The 16,246-nt window shown below is 40.0% G+C and overlaps 1 protein-coding gene across 1 annotated transcript; it reads left to right on the top strand.

Moving 5' to 3' along the window:
- The first annotated feature begins 6,078 nt into the window (after positions 1 to 6,078).
- On the top strand, positions 6,079 to 9,189 carry LOC121388773. Its single transcript, XM_041520266.1, has 2 exons — positions 6,079 to 6,236; positions 6,618 to 9,189. Exon 2 carries the CDS (start codon positions 6,621 to 6,623, stop codon positions 8,955 to 8,957), a length of 2,337 nt encoding a protein of 778 aa, XP_041376200.1. The 5' UTR covers positions 6,079 to 6,236; positions 6,618 to 6,620; the 3' UTR covers positions 8,958 to 9,189.
- Positions 9,190 to 16,246: the final 7,057 nt, after the last annotated feature.

The following is a 16,246-nucleotide window of genomic DNA, read 5'->3' as shown; positions in this document are numbered from 1 at the left end:
CGTCTTACCGCGTCGAGCTCCAAACTGGGAATGCAGTGATTTGAAAAGAATTTGAAAACATTCGGGATTATGCCGAGGGTATACGAAATGATTCTGGTAAATTACGAAATATGCCGAAAACTAATTTCAATATAAAATTTTATATAAAATTCGTTAAAAGACGGAAAACCCCCCAAACCCGTGATGGCCACGAAGAAAGAAATGTTTTATTTAACGACGCACTCAACACATTTTATTTACGGTTATATGGCGTCAGACATATGGTTAAGGACCACACAGATTTTAAGAGAAAACCCGTTGTCGCCACTATATGGGCTACTCTTTCCGATAAGCAGCAAGGGATCTTTTATTGGTATAGCCATAAAATCTGTTTATACTAGTATACAATCCAAAGTTTATTACTGCACTCCCCCCCCCCCCCCCCCCCCCCGTTTTTTTTAATGTTGAAATAGACCAACAAGTTCGCCTATTGCATAAATAGTCTCGACCGATATTTTTAGAATTTGTATGCTCCCGAATAACGTTATAAAAGGCGAAGTGTAATTGATCGATATTTAAATTGTTATTTCCCTTCCCCCCACCCTGCCCCGGAACCACTCACTGGCTATGTCAGAGGCTGGATCCGTGTTCGGCGTGCCTGAACCTTCAATGATATGGGCACGTTAATACAGTTCCCAATCCTAAATTGTTATTTATAGATGAAATGTCACCTGGACATGGTAGTCCACGCAATGCTGTTGGATCTACCAGTAGCGCTAATTTTAATCAGATTGCTGATCATCCTACTGTTTGTACTGGGTTAAAGTTCATTTTATTCCTAATATATACCCTTAAAAAAAAAGTAGGGGAACCTGAAATATTAATGTTAATATCAACTATTAAACCGAATATACGTTTTGACCACAGACATCCTAGTTAAGAACGTTCAGGTCTGTTTATCAACACACCGAAACACATTCCATAGTTTGCACATGCATCACGCGCAGTTGCCCCGTACTCGATTTTGACCATTTCCAGAAAGGTCGATTGATCACTGTGGAACATTATTTCTGTCAATCGTTTTCATTCTGTTGATCATACAGTTGTTATTTTTTTTGTTTTTAGTCATTTTTATTGTTTAAAAAAAAGAGTCAACTTTCAAATTTCACTTCTGACCCCAATCGTCCTTCAAGATCTTTGGTGGTCATAAAACCTACTGTAATACTGAACTACCGGTTGTAATGTTTGCCCAATTAATTCACTATTATCATATAGGCCTAACCATTCCCCACAGCCTATATACTTTGCAATTTTGGCAATTGTAAATTCTTATTAGAGTTCCCCTACTTTTTTTGAAGAGTATATATATTTTTTTCGTACTTATGAAATTATATTTGGAGATCAAAACATTTTGAGCTATTTACAAATATCAAGACTAGATATCTGAAACACATACTGATATTCTAAACAATAAAATATATTTACTATGTAACGGTAATTTTAGTCGCTAAATGATTTTATTATTCAAAAACATTTTACAATGCAAAAAAAACTGGATAGTCCCTTAAACATGTTTATTTGATGATGCAGATGTTTGGCTTTGTGGCGCAGTAGTTAAGCAATCGGACTACCGGCTGGTAGGTATAGGGTTCGCAGGCCGGTACAGGCTCCAACCCAGAGATAGTTTTTAAGGGGTCAATGGGTAGGTGTAAGGCCACTACACCCTCTTCTTTCTCACTAACCACTAACCATCTAATAACTAACCCACTGTTCTGGACAGACAACTCAGGTAGCTGAGGTGTGTTTGCCCATGACAGCGTGTTTGAACCTTAATTGGATATAAGCACGGAAATAAGTTAAAATGAAAATGAAATGTACTTGTTTACAATACAAACGTTATGTCAGTAGTGGGTTCTTGAAAATCCCTGACCTGTATGCATAAAAGTTCAAATTGCATTGTTTCACATTTAAAATAATCTATACCTGGAACAACAGTGTGACTTCATATGTATGGATGTATGTTAATTTTTAAAAATCAAGAAACAAAATAATATGTTTTAAAAACAAATTATGTAAGAGTCTGCACTATTTTTGTTTTAGTTCTTAAATTACACATTTAAAATCACAGCCGTAAAAGAAAGAGTTGTGGTCATATCACAAGCTCTGACCGGTAAAAAAAATAAAATAATAAACTCCAATTTGTTTTAATTAAAAAGTATATTACATAAGATATATTGTTTATGAATGCTGGTTAACTCGCCCCAAAACCAAGTTGCCCCCTTACCAACTCACCCCAAATTGTTTAGTAAATTCGCCCGCAAAAGTCATACCAACTTGCCTCAATGTTTGGTCAACTCGCACTAGTGTTTGAAAAAATCGTCCCAATTTCAACACTACTGTCCACAAATAATTGTGACGAAATTAAAAATGAATGTCCACCACTTGGGGGTTTCTTTTTATTTATTAATATTATAGTGAAACTTCGCTATTCCGATCACTTAATGAAACTGGTTTCATATTAGAGAGATCCTTATATTAGATAAACAATAATCCAACAACTGCAATAACAATTAAGGCTGCATAAAATGATGGATGGCATCTGCAATGTTTTGTTTACTGACTGGTGTTTTGCCCATGACAAAACGTTCTACTTCAGTTAATCACGTGAGAAAGAAGTCACACATTACTTTTTTCCTCTTTTTTTTTCGGAGGGGGGGGGGGGGAGAGTTTGAAAGCACACACTGTATTTGACCACTTGTGGTGCACTGGTTGGAATGCGAAAAAAATTAATTAGTTCAATGGCCCTACTGAGGTGGTTCGAGCCTGCGACGCAAGCACCTCAAGCAAGCACTCAATGGACTGGGCTACATCGTGGCCCCTATTTGTTTTGTGGCATGGCCATGGTCTTCAAGACAGCGTCGTCTGTCAAGACTGTTTTCAATCTCTATTGTACACTAATTATGGGACAAATTCACTCGTGTCTTTAAAGTAGGCTTAAAATATCAGTTAACCAACCCATGCAAAGGGTTTACCTGATAAACCCAGAAACAATTTTTTTTTTTTATTTTTTTTTTATTTTTTTTTTTTAATATACTCGAATTCTTTGTAACTGTTTATTAGTACCATTTGTTTTCTCTTTTCTTAACGTATGGTATTTAATTAAGATATGAAAAGTTTTATATTGCTGACTTTGATCAAGAATTTGCCTAATTCATTCAGCAAAAATGTCAATAATTGTACTAAATAATGCTATTTCGCTTCAGGAACATCATTTTCCATTAATTTAATCACAATAATATAAGGTTCATGCATTGTACATAACCGACATGCTTCCGACACAATATATAGGCTTATAGAGGTGAAACAAAAGCGTGCGTCCTGTATAATATCCACAGGTTTAACACTCGATTTGATCACATCGTTTTTCTTATGGTATTAATTTTGGCAATTATCAAATGTCATACATAGCTGTATGGGCTCCCATTTTTAAAGGGAGGCAGGCTGGCTTTTGCCCGAATTAAACGAAAGTGCCAGAATCTGGATAAGTAATACTTATACCCACACTTTACGAGGTGTATTGGTGAATATCCCTACAGTTTTGGTCATGGGGCCTTCCGAGGCGAAGCCGAGAATGTTCTGATGACCAAAACTGTTGGGATATTCACAATTTTAGTTAAAAGCATGGAACGTGGCACATATATATACCGTAACCCATTACAAGCATTTTCAAATATGGACCCAAGTTAGCAGCACCCCTTTGTGGCCAGGGAGGATCTACAAATGTCCCCCGCCCCTTTCCATGTAGGGAATTCTTAATAACTAAACCATTATCTGCATTCATACGCATAGTTCTCACCAAGTGTTAATGCAACATCAATTCTAAATGTAATTTTGGATAGATGAGATCTATGTAACTGTGGATTGTTAAGATACAGGAGCAGATTTGGGGGTAGGGGACATTAGTTGTGTGGAGACTGTATTTTGTATTTTGGGCATCAAAATAGGTTGCTCCGAAATGGATCCTTTTATCCGTGTCTGACGATAATTAAGCATAATAGTTTAGTTTCAGATTTGAGAATAATGATGGCATTTTGGACAAAAGCACCCTATTTTTTGCACATGTTACCCATTGACTTAGTTTTCAATTTTAAATAGGAACCACTTTTCAAGATGCATTTAAGTGGCCATATTACTACACAAAGACCTATTATTATCAATATATCAACACCAGTGCCACCTAGCCTCGCAATTTTTGGAAATCATTGTAATATTTTTAGTCTAAGCTCAGCAAATTGTGCAAGCACCTGAATAGGATATCCATTAAAATTATGCTAAATCTACTCTCATCCAAATAATTTCATGCACTACCATTTGCGAAAAATATAAAAATTTAAACATCCACTGACACTTTTAAGATATAAACATCCACCGACAGGTTAAGATATGACGCTACATTTTGAATTTGAAATAAAAACTGAATAATGCACGAATATGTATGCACTTTATATGTTTTGCATCATGAATCCTGCCATTGACAGACAATGTTAAGAATTGGTACTGTACATAGTTCTGTGCTACTTTTCCCCCCTGTCAGGTGCGGATCAAGGCAGACCCATACATGACTACATATAAGAGTGTGCGTGTGTGTGTGTGTGTAAGGGTGTGTGTGTGTGTGTGTGTGTGTGTGTGTATACTCTGTAGTAATGTCAAAGCGATACTACGTCCATGTATGGTTCTCGACATAGAAATATACGAACATAATCACTTTTTGACATTTTTTATCATATTTATTTTAAATGTGTATATGTAAAATATATGTGCATGGATCTAATACTTCTGGATCTCATATCGACAGCTAACTTCTGTGCTGTTTGTTGCAATGTTTTCTACAAAAGCTGAGTGGATAAATATTACATAAATGGATGTAAACATTCAATATTCATTTTAAATGTGTATAATATACACACTGTATATGTAAAATATCTGTGCATGGATCTAATACTTCTGGATCTAATGTCGACAGCTAACTACTGTGCTGTTTGTTACAATGTTTTCTACAAAAGCTGAGTGGATAAATTACATAAATGGATGTAAACATTCAATGATTGTTTATTTGATTGTTTGTTTATTAGAATCGTTGAAGTAGGGGGATGCATATGATTTTATATTGAGGGGCCACCCTCATTGGACGGGTATGTGTGTATGATGTGACTGACGAATACCATGCACCCCCCCCCCCCCTCCCCCCCAAAAAAAAAATGGAGATAAGATATTAAGAAAAACAGCTGTAATATTTACTAACTTACTAACTTTTTGCTTTGGTGTCATTCGGTTCTAAATAAGACGTTTCCTTGGAATATAGGGTATTGCAGTCATGGTATATATTAACTTGAATTAAGAATTGCAATATATTGTGGCATAATATCATTCATGATGCTTTGCTGATTTCATATACGTTACCACTGCTCATGCACAGTGTGCAATGTAGTCCACTTGTAATGCATATAGTTGGTGAAATTGTTAGCCCAAGAATAGAACAAGTATGACTCGGTGGTTTTCCGTTTTAAAAAAAAAATCTATTTTCCGTTTCATGTTTATGTAAATTCCGTTTCATTTCCGTTTCAGACTACAATATGTAATTAACAACTGAACTAACACAAGTTGTGATGATGATGATGATAACTAGTTTAACGTGCCCATATACCACTAGGGTTTCGAATACGCCCATCCCGAGTCCGACCTCCGATAAGATCGGTGACCCGACTCAGGATGGAGGGGGGGGGGGGGGGGGGGGGGGGGGGGGGGGGGGGGGGGGGGGGGGGGGGGGGGGGGGGGGGGGGGGTAGATTTGAAAATGGGCAGAATTTTGATAGTTAATAGAATAAATGTTTAAAAAAAGAAAAGAAAAAAGAAGAAGTTACAAGCCAAAAATAGAAAGAATTGACTGCTCGGCCGAATATTTATATAATTTGGAGCATTTTAGGAGGACAGTCCAAAATTAAATAAGAGAAAGAAGAGAGGATGGGACTATTTAATAATAAAAAAAAGAGAGAGTAACTTCGACAAACCTTTGAACGCAGATCTAAAAGTTTAAAGTCCGATCGATAGGGTAGGGTGGGGCAAGACGCACCCTCGGGGTAAAACGCCTCTTTCTATTTACTCGGCCTGTATGGACTTTATGCGGATGTCTAACGACTGCAGACAGTGCTGCCATCAAACGGCTGGTGTATACAAAAGCACAAACGCTGATAACTGACGGTACGTAAAATATTCACATTTTATGTTTTTATAGTCCATTTTTATAAATATGGTAAGTAATGAATTAATCTCTGTGAAAAACAAGATACTATACTTCAACGTGCAATCACTATAATATTACTTATAAATATCTCAAGTTTCAAAAATTGTTGACGCACATGGGCGAAAATATGGATTCCGATGACGTAAAGTATGTTCTTACGTCATGCATACCGTGGGGCAAGACGCCTCTGAAAGGGGGCGTCTTGCCCACACGATAGTCTCATTTAATAGACTAAACTAATTTCATTTTTTGAACTCGTACAATACATGATATTAATAATATCAATGTAAATGATGCAATTAAAAGCTTTCTCAGTTTCTTTCTTTGATTTCTTACAGATAATGGTTCGGATATATAAAAGGAAAACGGACCGAGGGAAGTATGGTGGTGAAAAGCTCAAATCAGCACTAAATGCCCTAAAAGATCAGCCGCTGAAGCAGGTTAGTCGCCAGTATGGTATTCCAGCTCGCACGCTACGTCGACACCGGGACCTCAAGGTGAAATACAGCGGCGTTGTTGTTCTTGGGCCAAAGCAGCCAGTGTTGTCACATGACGTCGAACGCTTACTGATCCAACATATTACACACATGGAGAGGTCTTTGTATGGGCTATCGGCGGTCGATGTAAGGCGACTTGCTTTTGAACTAGCTGAACGACTTGGCATCAAGCACAACTTCAAATCCGAATCGAAGATGGCTGGTCGTGATTGGTTGCAAGGCTTCTTCAGTCGTCATCCAGATATAGCTATCCGCATTCCCCAGGGTACGAATATTGCTCGCGCCGTTGGCTTCAACAAAGCAAAGGTTGAACAGTTTTTCAAACTTTACAAAACAGAACTAAACCGTTGCAACTACACTGCAAGTAGAGTTTGGAATGTAGATGAAACTGGAATCACGAATGTCCAGAAGCCTGGTAAGATCATTGCCACTAAAGGAATTCGACAGGTGGGGAAAGTGACAAGTGGTGAGCGTGGAACCACTGTAACTGTAATCTGTGCAATCAATGCCGCAGGCACGTATCTACCGCCGATAATGATTTTCCCCAGGAAAAGAATGGCAGAGTCCTTGATGACTGGCGCACCTCCACAATCAGTCGGCTACTGCAGCGCCAACGGCTGGACAGACTGCAACCTCTTTGTCCAATGGCTCGAGCACTTTGTAGACGTTACGAATGCCTCGGTCAACGTGCCACAGCTAATTATACTAGACGGTCACCACAGCCACAAGACTATTGCTGCAGTTGAGTATGCAAGGAACCATGGCATCACGATGATCACATTGCCACCGCATTGCACACATAAAATGCAACCGCTGGATAGGACATACTTCAAGTCCCTCAAATCTGCATACAATGCAGCATCAGACAGTTGGATGGTAGCAAATCCAGGAAAGCGCATCTCCTTGCATGATATGGCAGCTTTGTTCGGCAAGGCATTTCTACGATCTGCTACTGCAGACAAAGCCGTCAATGGATTCCGAACATGCGGATTGTGGCCATATGATGAGACTGTGTTTACCGACAACGATTTTGCTGCATCGATGGTGACAGACGAGGACCCATTACCGCCAACTGATGCGCCTGATCAGTCAACCGATGCGCCTGGTCAGTCAACCGATGCGCCTGGTCAGTCAACTGATGCACCTGGTCAGTCAACTGATGCGCCTGCCATCGCTGGTCAGTCAACTGATGCGCCTTCCATCGCTGGTCAGTCAACTGATACACTTGCCATCGCTGGTCAGTCAACTGATATGCCTGCCATCGCTACTCAGTCAACTGGTGCGCCTGCCATCGCTGGTCAGTCAACTGATGCGCCTGGTCAGTCAACTGATGCGCCTGCCATCACTGGTCAGTCAACTGATGCGCGTGCCATCGCTGGTCAGTCAACTGATGCGCCTGGTCAGTCAACTGATGCGCCTGCCATCACTGGTCAGTCAACTGATGCGCGTGCCATCGCTGGTCAGTCAACTGATGCGCCTGGTCAGTCAACTTATGCGCCTGCCATCGCTGGTCAGTCAACTGATGCGCCTGGTCAGTCAACTGATGCGCCTGCCATCACTGGTCAGTCAACTGATGTGCCTGCCGTCGCTGGGAAATCAACTGATGCGCCTGCCGTCGCTGGGACATCGAATGAAGTTCCTACCGTGTCTGGTCAGTCGACTCATGTGACTCTTGTCGCAGGTCAGTCAGCAGCCACAAACATGTTTGCCACATCACCAGATACTCGTCCATTGTCATGCCAGTCAGCAGAGCAGATCATAGAAGAGCTGTCTCCACGACCCAAACTGTCACATCGACGCCCTCGGACACGTGTTGCGGAATCTGCTGAGGTGCTGACGTCGTCCCCATACAAAAGCAGGTTGGTTGAGATAGCGGAAAAGAAAACTAAAAAGACTGTGAAAGAACTAAGACCGGCAAAGATGATTACAAAGGGGAAAGGCCAGAGCAGTGGAAAAGGAAAAGGAAAGGCTAAACCAAGACCACGTAAGAAACAGAGGTGCGAAATGAGCAGCAGTGAGGATGAAGAGTGGCCATGTCTTATATGTGGAGAACCATTCGAAAACAGCAGACCACGCGAAGTGTGGGTCCAGTGCCATGACTGTAAGAAATGGGCGCACAGAGATTGTACAGAGGGTCAAGACTGTTTTATTTGTCCCAACTGTGATTCAGATAGTGACTGATATCTGATTCAATGATACAAACACCAGTTCAGATACAAATAGGGGGCAAACTGTTGTTTTAATGAAGTTCAGGTTTCTTCCTTGATTAAAAGTTGAAAGTTTTGTTTCATTTATGCTGGGGCATCTTACCCCACATTAAAGGGCGTTTTGCCCCAGGCACGGGGCAAGATGCCCCCTTGGATAAAAAATATTTTATTAAAGATTGCATGTTCAATATAGTTGTTTTTCATCAGAAATAGACAGCAAATCATAGTACACCAACACGTCTATCATATTATGCCATTAAAATGCTGAAATGTTGGGTCTGAACAAAAATATACTTAATTCCCCTTAAGGGGTGCGTCTTGCCCCACCCTACCCTATGTCTACGTGAGTGGCCCCGTTAAGGCCGTTTGGGAGCACAGCTTATGGGTTGCATCCCGTCAAGAAAACCCTAGATTTAGTTGATAGACGTTGAAGGTGTAGTGCTGTGCTGAAATACAGATCTTGAGAAGCCGGATCCGTTCTGCAGAATGGCCGTCATACGAGTCACGAAAAAACAAGTCAACCTAGTCAGACGGAGAAATGACGTGGAGGCGAGGAATCCCGCTAAAAAAGAATCCAACCTGGTGGTGCAGACTGTCGAAACGAGAAGCGTTCCAGCGTTCAATCAGTTCCAATGGCCGCATACATCCCAGTAGAAAACTTCATTTTTCTGACAAAAACAACGAAATGAAGGATCCCCAAGTCGAGCACATGAAAGCACGTGCAGTGTGCACCAGCGAAACAAACACGTCTTACCGCGTGGAGCTCCAGACTGGGAATGACACAAGTTGTGACAAATTAAAGGGTCCAAAAATTTACTGGCGTCAACATGCGTCGATATTTGTCATTAAATCAACGTAAGCCTACATATTAGTAGCGAAAAATCACATCAGGAGCAAAGGCTACAATTATAATAACTACATAAAGCATTATTGTCCAACAATTACGTGCACTGCTTTATTCAACGGGGCTTAGGGTTCACAAAACGTAAAAATGTATTTTATCACCTCTTTGACAGTGTAACGTCGTCTGCAAATTGAAGTATGCGCATGACACAGCGGAAATAAAGTAACATTGCAACGTTCAGCCAGCCGTTTTTTGCTAAACGTTTGCAAACATATTTTGACTGGTGGTTCCCGAAATGATCATTCGGTTTATTGTGTAGCGTAAAAATCTGTCTTCCAAGACATGCGTTAGCGACCAACCGCTGGCAAAACTTACTCCTGGAAAAAAACCCTGTCCCATCTGCGCAAGCGCAACAGACTAAGCGTAAACCAGCCCCAAGTTCAGCCAGCAAACGTTTCACTAACGTTCGCGAAGTATTTGATTGGTTCCCAATGTGACCATTTGGTTTACCGTGAAGCGCATAATCCAGTCTAGCGTTTGTCAATAGTACTGCGCACGGGTCAATCGTCAGTTTTACAGCGTGTGGCACTAGTAAAATAGTTTAAAAACAATTAACTTCGCAGAAAATCGTAATTCCGTTTCCAAATGTAAATTCCGTTTCACGATGGGAATTCCGGGAATTCCGTCCGTTTTCCGAAAATCACTGGGTCTAATTAAGTGTGCTCATGAATCAAAACAAAATATATTTTAAAAACAAAGGCAATGAGCAGTAATGGACGCTGTATTCGTAGGAAACTCAAAGTTTTCCTGAAGAAATTAATCCATAGAAGCCGAGCTATACATTCAGACAAGAACCATGCAAATATGAATTGGAGTCTGAGCAACTGTGGCGAAAACAAACGTCGGATTTGAGGGTAGTAAACGTCGCATGCGACGCGCGACGCGTTGTTTTGCAACCAGTCTGAAGTTATGCGCTTTATTTTACAACCATTTTTCATTCATTGAAAGACATAATGGATAATTTTGAATTATTTATTAAATTATTTCAAACATTTATAATTACAAACTTTCCGAATTTATACGATTTACTGTATTCTGATTGGCTGACGTCACTAAAAAACCAAGCGTTATCCTTCCATAAACCTCATGAAAATACGTCATCACGGAAGACCAAGATCGAAATAACCGCACAACACCAACAGTCACTACACGTAAACAAAAGTTAATATCAAGGTCACTTTGCGATAGAAAAACACAAGACAAATCTGCACATGAAATTGTTTCATTTTTTAAAAAGAAGTTATAATAAAGATATATACACTGTTTTTGTTGATTCAATACTTATTTTTATTTTTAGCGGACAATTTCCAATAGTATGTATACATGTATTCCTACGCTTATTTACAGAACATGGTTGACGGTAAGAACGAAAGAAATTATTTTTGAGTGTTTTAAGGTACACTTCTTGTACTGTTTGTAATTATAAGAATTGTTTCTCATTTTTTAGGAATTTATCGATGTATAAAAGTCACAAATGTAGTATTTTATACCATTTGTGACTTTTATTATTTATACATCGATAAATTCCTAAAAAATTAGAAACAATTCTTATATAAATGTATGTATACTGCAGCTGGAGGGAATCAGTTTCCAAAACCAGATTTATTATTCTTAAATATGGATTATGGACGAAAAGGTACCCATAACCATAGGTATAATTATTGTATCAATGCATAACATATATATTTTGTTATATTATTCAAATAAGCCATAATTGGTAATTGCAAACTGTATGATCACCATTACTTGGGTTTTTTGTTTTTTTATTGTTTGTAGAACGTATAGGGGCCTACCATTTAATACCACCCACAAATTAAAATAATTGTGTTTTTTAAAAATCTATAAATGAAGAAATAAAGAACGAAAGAAAAGAACAAACAAGTAAATAAATAATTAAATTGATATCTGCATACATATACATGTGCACAAGTTGCTCATTGCATTTAATTGTTGACATTCTAAAAATGACTATTATTAATGAATCGATTTGCAGTCATGCTTGCTTTGTGCCAGATCATTTATTAAAATCAGCTTTCGGAAATTTTTATCAGTCGTATTAATATTTTAAGCTATTTTAAAGGAAAATAAACCAAGGTTTATCGTGATAAGACTACTTTCAACTGCGAGTGCGAATAATTTTAACATGCTCATATACCACTAGAGTTTCGAGCATGTCCGTCCCGGGGCCTGTCTCTGGATAACCAGTGACTTGCTCCGGGACAGAACAAAATTAATGGGACAATTTTGAAATTTGCATCCAAAAATTAAACAGTGGGCCTTTAAAATTTTTATGCGCATCTCTAATTAATATAATTAATAAAGAAAATTCTACTCATTAAATTTGGTCGCTAGATTAGATTGGGCAGTCAAATTGAAATTAGATAGATAACACGCCTGATTTGGGATGGGGGGGGGGGGGGGGGGGGGGTGAAAATGGACAGAAGTTTGAAAATAGCAATTAGTAAAAGAAATTAGTAGGATTAAAATTAGAAAGCCAAAAATAAAAAGAATTGACTGCTCGGTCGAATATTTATATAATTTGGAGCATTTTGGAAGGACAGTCCAAAAATAAATAAGAGAAAGAAGATAGGATCGGACTATTTAATAATATTAAAAAAAAGAATTAAGTAATTTCGACATGAATTTTTGAACGAAGGTCTAAAAGTTTTTAAAGTCCGATCTATACGTCCACGTGAGTGGCCTCGTTAAGGCCGTTAGGTTGTTACGTCGGCGAGGCTGGAGTGTCCCGGAGGTTCGGCAGCTGATGTTGGCGTCGTAACAGGGTACTGACTACCGTACCGTAGTCGGGGCCTCAGACCGCTCGGATCATCTTATGTAGATTCCGGTTGTCCAACTTGTTCGAACGTATGGCCTGTCTATAGGTCTGCTCCCTCCGGTGCGTCACGAGTACGGTGTGGTGAGTACCGAACATCTTGCTGTGAAGTTCGTACTCGCTGCCGTCCTCCAGGGGTCTCCAGTCCGCGTTGAGGTAACTGCCACGGAGCTTGGTCGGGTCTGCCGTGTCCCCCTGCATGGGCTAGTCTCGTCAATTCAGGCTGGGCTGGGGGCGGCGTCGCAGAAGGGACCGCCGCTGGCGGTTGAGCCGCCAGTTTTGCTCCCCCCCCCCCCCCCCCCCCCCCCGTGCCGTTCCTGGCGCGCTTTTCTTTTTCCTCCATCTCCTCTTCTTCGTCGGTACGATCGCGTCACCGTACACCAAAGTCACGGAAGCCCGTGACCCAGTGTACGAGACGCGATACTCCAAAAGTTTTCCATAACTGCATAAGAGCCCCCCCAGGTGGGGAGTACAAGGCGACACGTCTGTTCTCATCGTGAATCAGTTCGAAAGTTTGCCACGGTACCATTGGTGGACTTTCACGCCTGTGACAAAACGAGATATTGTCAAGCGTTTTTTAGTTGAATTCAGACCCGTGATAACGCTGTATATGCATTCAGAGGCCAACCTAGGGAGACACCACAGCATTCAAAATTCCATAGCACCTTTAGTTTACACCCCCCCCCCCCCCCCCCCCAGCCTGCTACCGACCACGGTCGGGCTGCTGGTGCTCACTTGCACCTGCAGGCGGTCCCTCCTCCCCCTTTCCTGTCCTGGACGGAGGAGCCGGCCAAGGCTGGCTCTTGTGCCCAGGACAGGCGTGCGCTACAACAGCTTGCTCTGAATGTGCACGTAAAGCCCTATGCCATGACATGACATGACATATGGCAATGAATTAGGACACAAAACTGGGGCATGGTGCAGCGCCCTTTTACATATTGCTAGCTAGAACACTGTTATCATACATTCATTCAAGTGGTTTTATAGTAAACGTAAACACGATAGATACCATTATGTGAATGTGTGTCTTCATCCCCTGTGTAACATTCATTTGATAATCCAGACGTTATGATCCCATGTTTCTCAAGGCAAATAATAGTTCTACTATGAGAGTAGTAGACAATGGGAGATCAGTTCTACTGACTGACCAGTACTGCTTCTAACTATAGGCACTGTTGCTGGAGTTGATGCTAAACACATCTAAGTTTAGTAAATAATGATGAGTAATCATGAAAGTAATCGCTGATTACGATTATATTAGCAATGTAATCGATTACGATTGCGTTTACATGGCATTCTCAAACAATATAATCGATTACGACTACATGAAAACATGTAATCGATTACGATTACTGATTACGATTATTACTAGTACCCCATTTCTGATATATATGTGTGTGTGTGTGTGTGTGTGTGTGTGTGTGTGTGTGCTTTCCTGTCTGTTAGAAAGTGCAAATAAAAGATCCCTTGCTAAATTAGGAAAAATTAGGCGGGTTTCCTCTGACGACTCGTACGTGTCAAATTACCAAATGTTTGACATCCAATAGCCGATAAATACTGATGTTGTTAAACTAAACAAACAAACTTTGAATGCTCGGTTCCTGGGAGGATAACTATGGCACCAGATGTGTTTGTTACCGTTTTTAAGTTCTGTACTAATATTTAAAAAGAGACGCTGTAGCTAGAGGGAGCAATGTATGTGTGGTCATGGAACATGTATGGAAACTAAATTTAGGTTCCTCCATTTTAATAAAATGTGTTAATATGTATCCGATATCAGCAAGTTTAAGGAATAAAAAAGACTTGATAAAATTAATAGTTTTAAAGTTTTTGTAAAGTTTTCTAATAAGATACTTGCTTAAATTTATTGTTGATGAAAAGCCTTACAAATGAACCAGTAGACAAGTCTGATGTGTTATATATATATATATATATATATATATATATATATATATATATATATATATATATATATATATATATATATATAACTACTGTCTATATATTGTCTACTGGTTGTTCATTTGTAACAAATGTTCATATATATAGATAGATAGATAGATAGATAGATATGGGTTATTTAAAATTGTTTAAAGAAATAATTTCCTTTAACAAAGTGTAGGCCAATTATTTCTTTTAAACAGTTTTAAATACAAAATATAGGCCTACTTGTTTTATTTTATTATTTTTATTTGTGTGTGCGCGCGCTCGTTTGTAATGCTTTACTTGAAATATGGACCAGACGCTTTAAAAAGACATGGACTACAAATATTTATTCAGGTGAAAAGAAAAAGAAAAAAAAAGGAAGTTTGCCATAGTTTTGAACTCGGCCAATCGTCAAATTTTATGGGTGGAAAGAGTACATGTATCTCCTCCATACAGGAGCTATGTAGAATAGCGTTCCCGTGCTACAAGCGGTAATTTAAGCACGTTTTGGCCATTCTTTGCTATTCACGCTACGCTAGTTCGCTTTGTTAATAATGTCCATTATGATAAACTTCTGCCTACCAGATGCGCGCGCATGCTGATACGTGACGTCACTTCCCTAAACACATGGCTTCTCCTATATGCCACGAAAGCTTCACGCACGCCTGTCACGGAGTCTCTGACTTTCGCCAGGAAGGGGATGGGGGGGGGGGGGGGGGGGGTAAGTTTGAGGTGGACAGAATTTGGAATAAAAATTTAGTAATCGGTCAGAGACCTAAGTCCTAACGAGAAAAACCTGCTGTATCCTGCACGTCCGGACGAAGAAATTAAAACCAAAAGTATTTTTGATTGCTCGGCCTAAAAGGTTTTAAGGTGATTTGAGCAGTTGGCGCGCGCCAAAATAAAGTGCGTTGGACTGTTTACAAAAAGAAAAACCCATAAAATTTTGAACGATGGCCAAAAAAGTTAAAGTCCAACTAAAAGCTGCGGGACTCATGGCGAGCTGATGTGTTGTTCAGGTCTAAAGTTGGGTAGTCCTTTAGTCAGGTAAACGTGGCACTTGTCTATGACTCCAAGGTAGTCTCCTTGCAACACCACCTTGAGAATACGGTGGATAGTCGTCTTGTCCATGGATGGCATCATGAGTCCCTGCCTGAACAGCCCGTCCCGCTGTGCTGTCACGTAGAGTTTGTCCGAGTGGAGGGCTCCATGAATCTGGAACTTACCTTGGCTGGATGGAAGCTGGCGCCAGTGTTTTTCACTCTACGGACCGTTGATTTGCGAGCTGCTGGTGAAGTCCCCCTGGATCGCTTCTCGGTACCTCGCTGGCAGCTTGTCGCAGACATGGGCGTATCCCCCCCCCCCCCCCTGAAATCGCTTTTTTTAATAATTTAATATATCTGACATTGATATCGGACATTATTATATTTACTCAACATAGAAATATATGCCCAATATCTCTGCAATCTATTTTGGAACCCCCCTTTTCAAAACTCAACATAGAAATATATGCCCAATATATGTGCCATCTATTTTGGAACCCCTTTTTTCAAAATCCTATGTACGCCCATGGCAGACGATATTCCAGTCGGATAGGTCG

Source organism: Gigantopelta aegis, chromosome 14 (assembly GCF_016097555.1).
Source record: "Gigantopelta aegis isolate Gae_Host chromosome 14, Gae_host_genome, whole genome shotgun sequence".
Classification (NCBI taxonomy): domain Eukaryota; kingdom Metazoa; phylum Mollusca; class Gastropoda; order Neomphalida; family Peltospiridae; genus Gigantopelta; species Gigantopelta aegis.
This window is presented reverse-complemented; position numbering and strand designations above follow the sequence as displayed.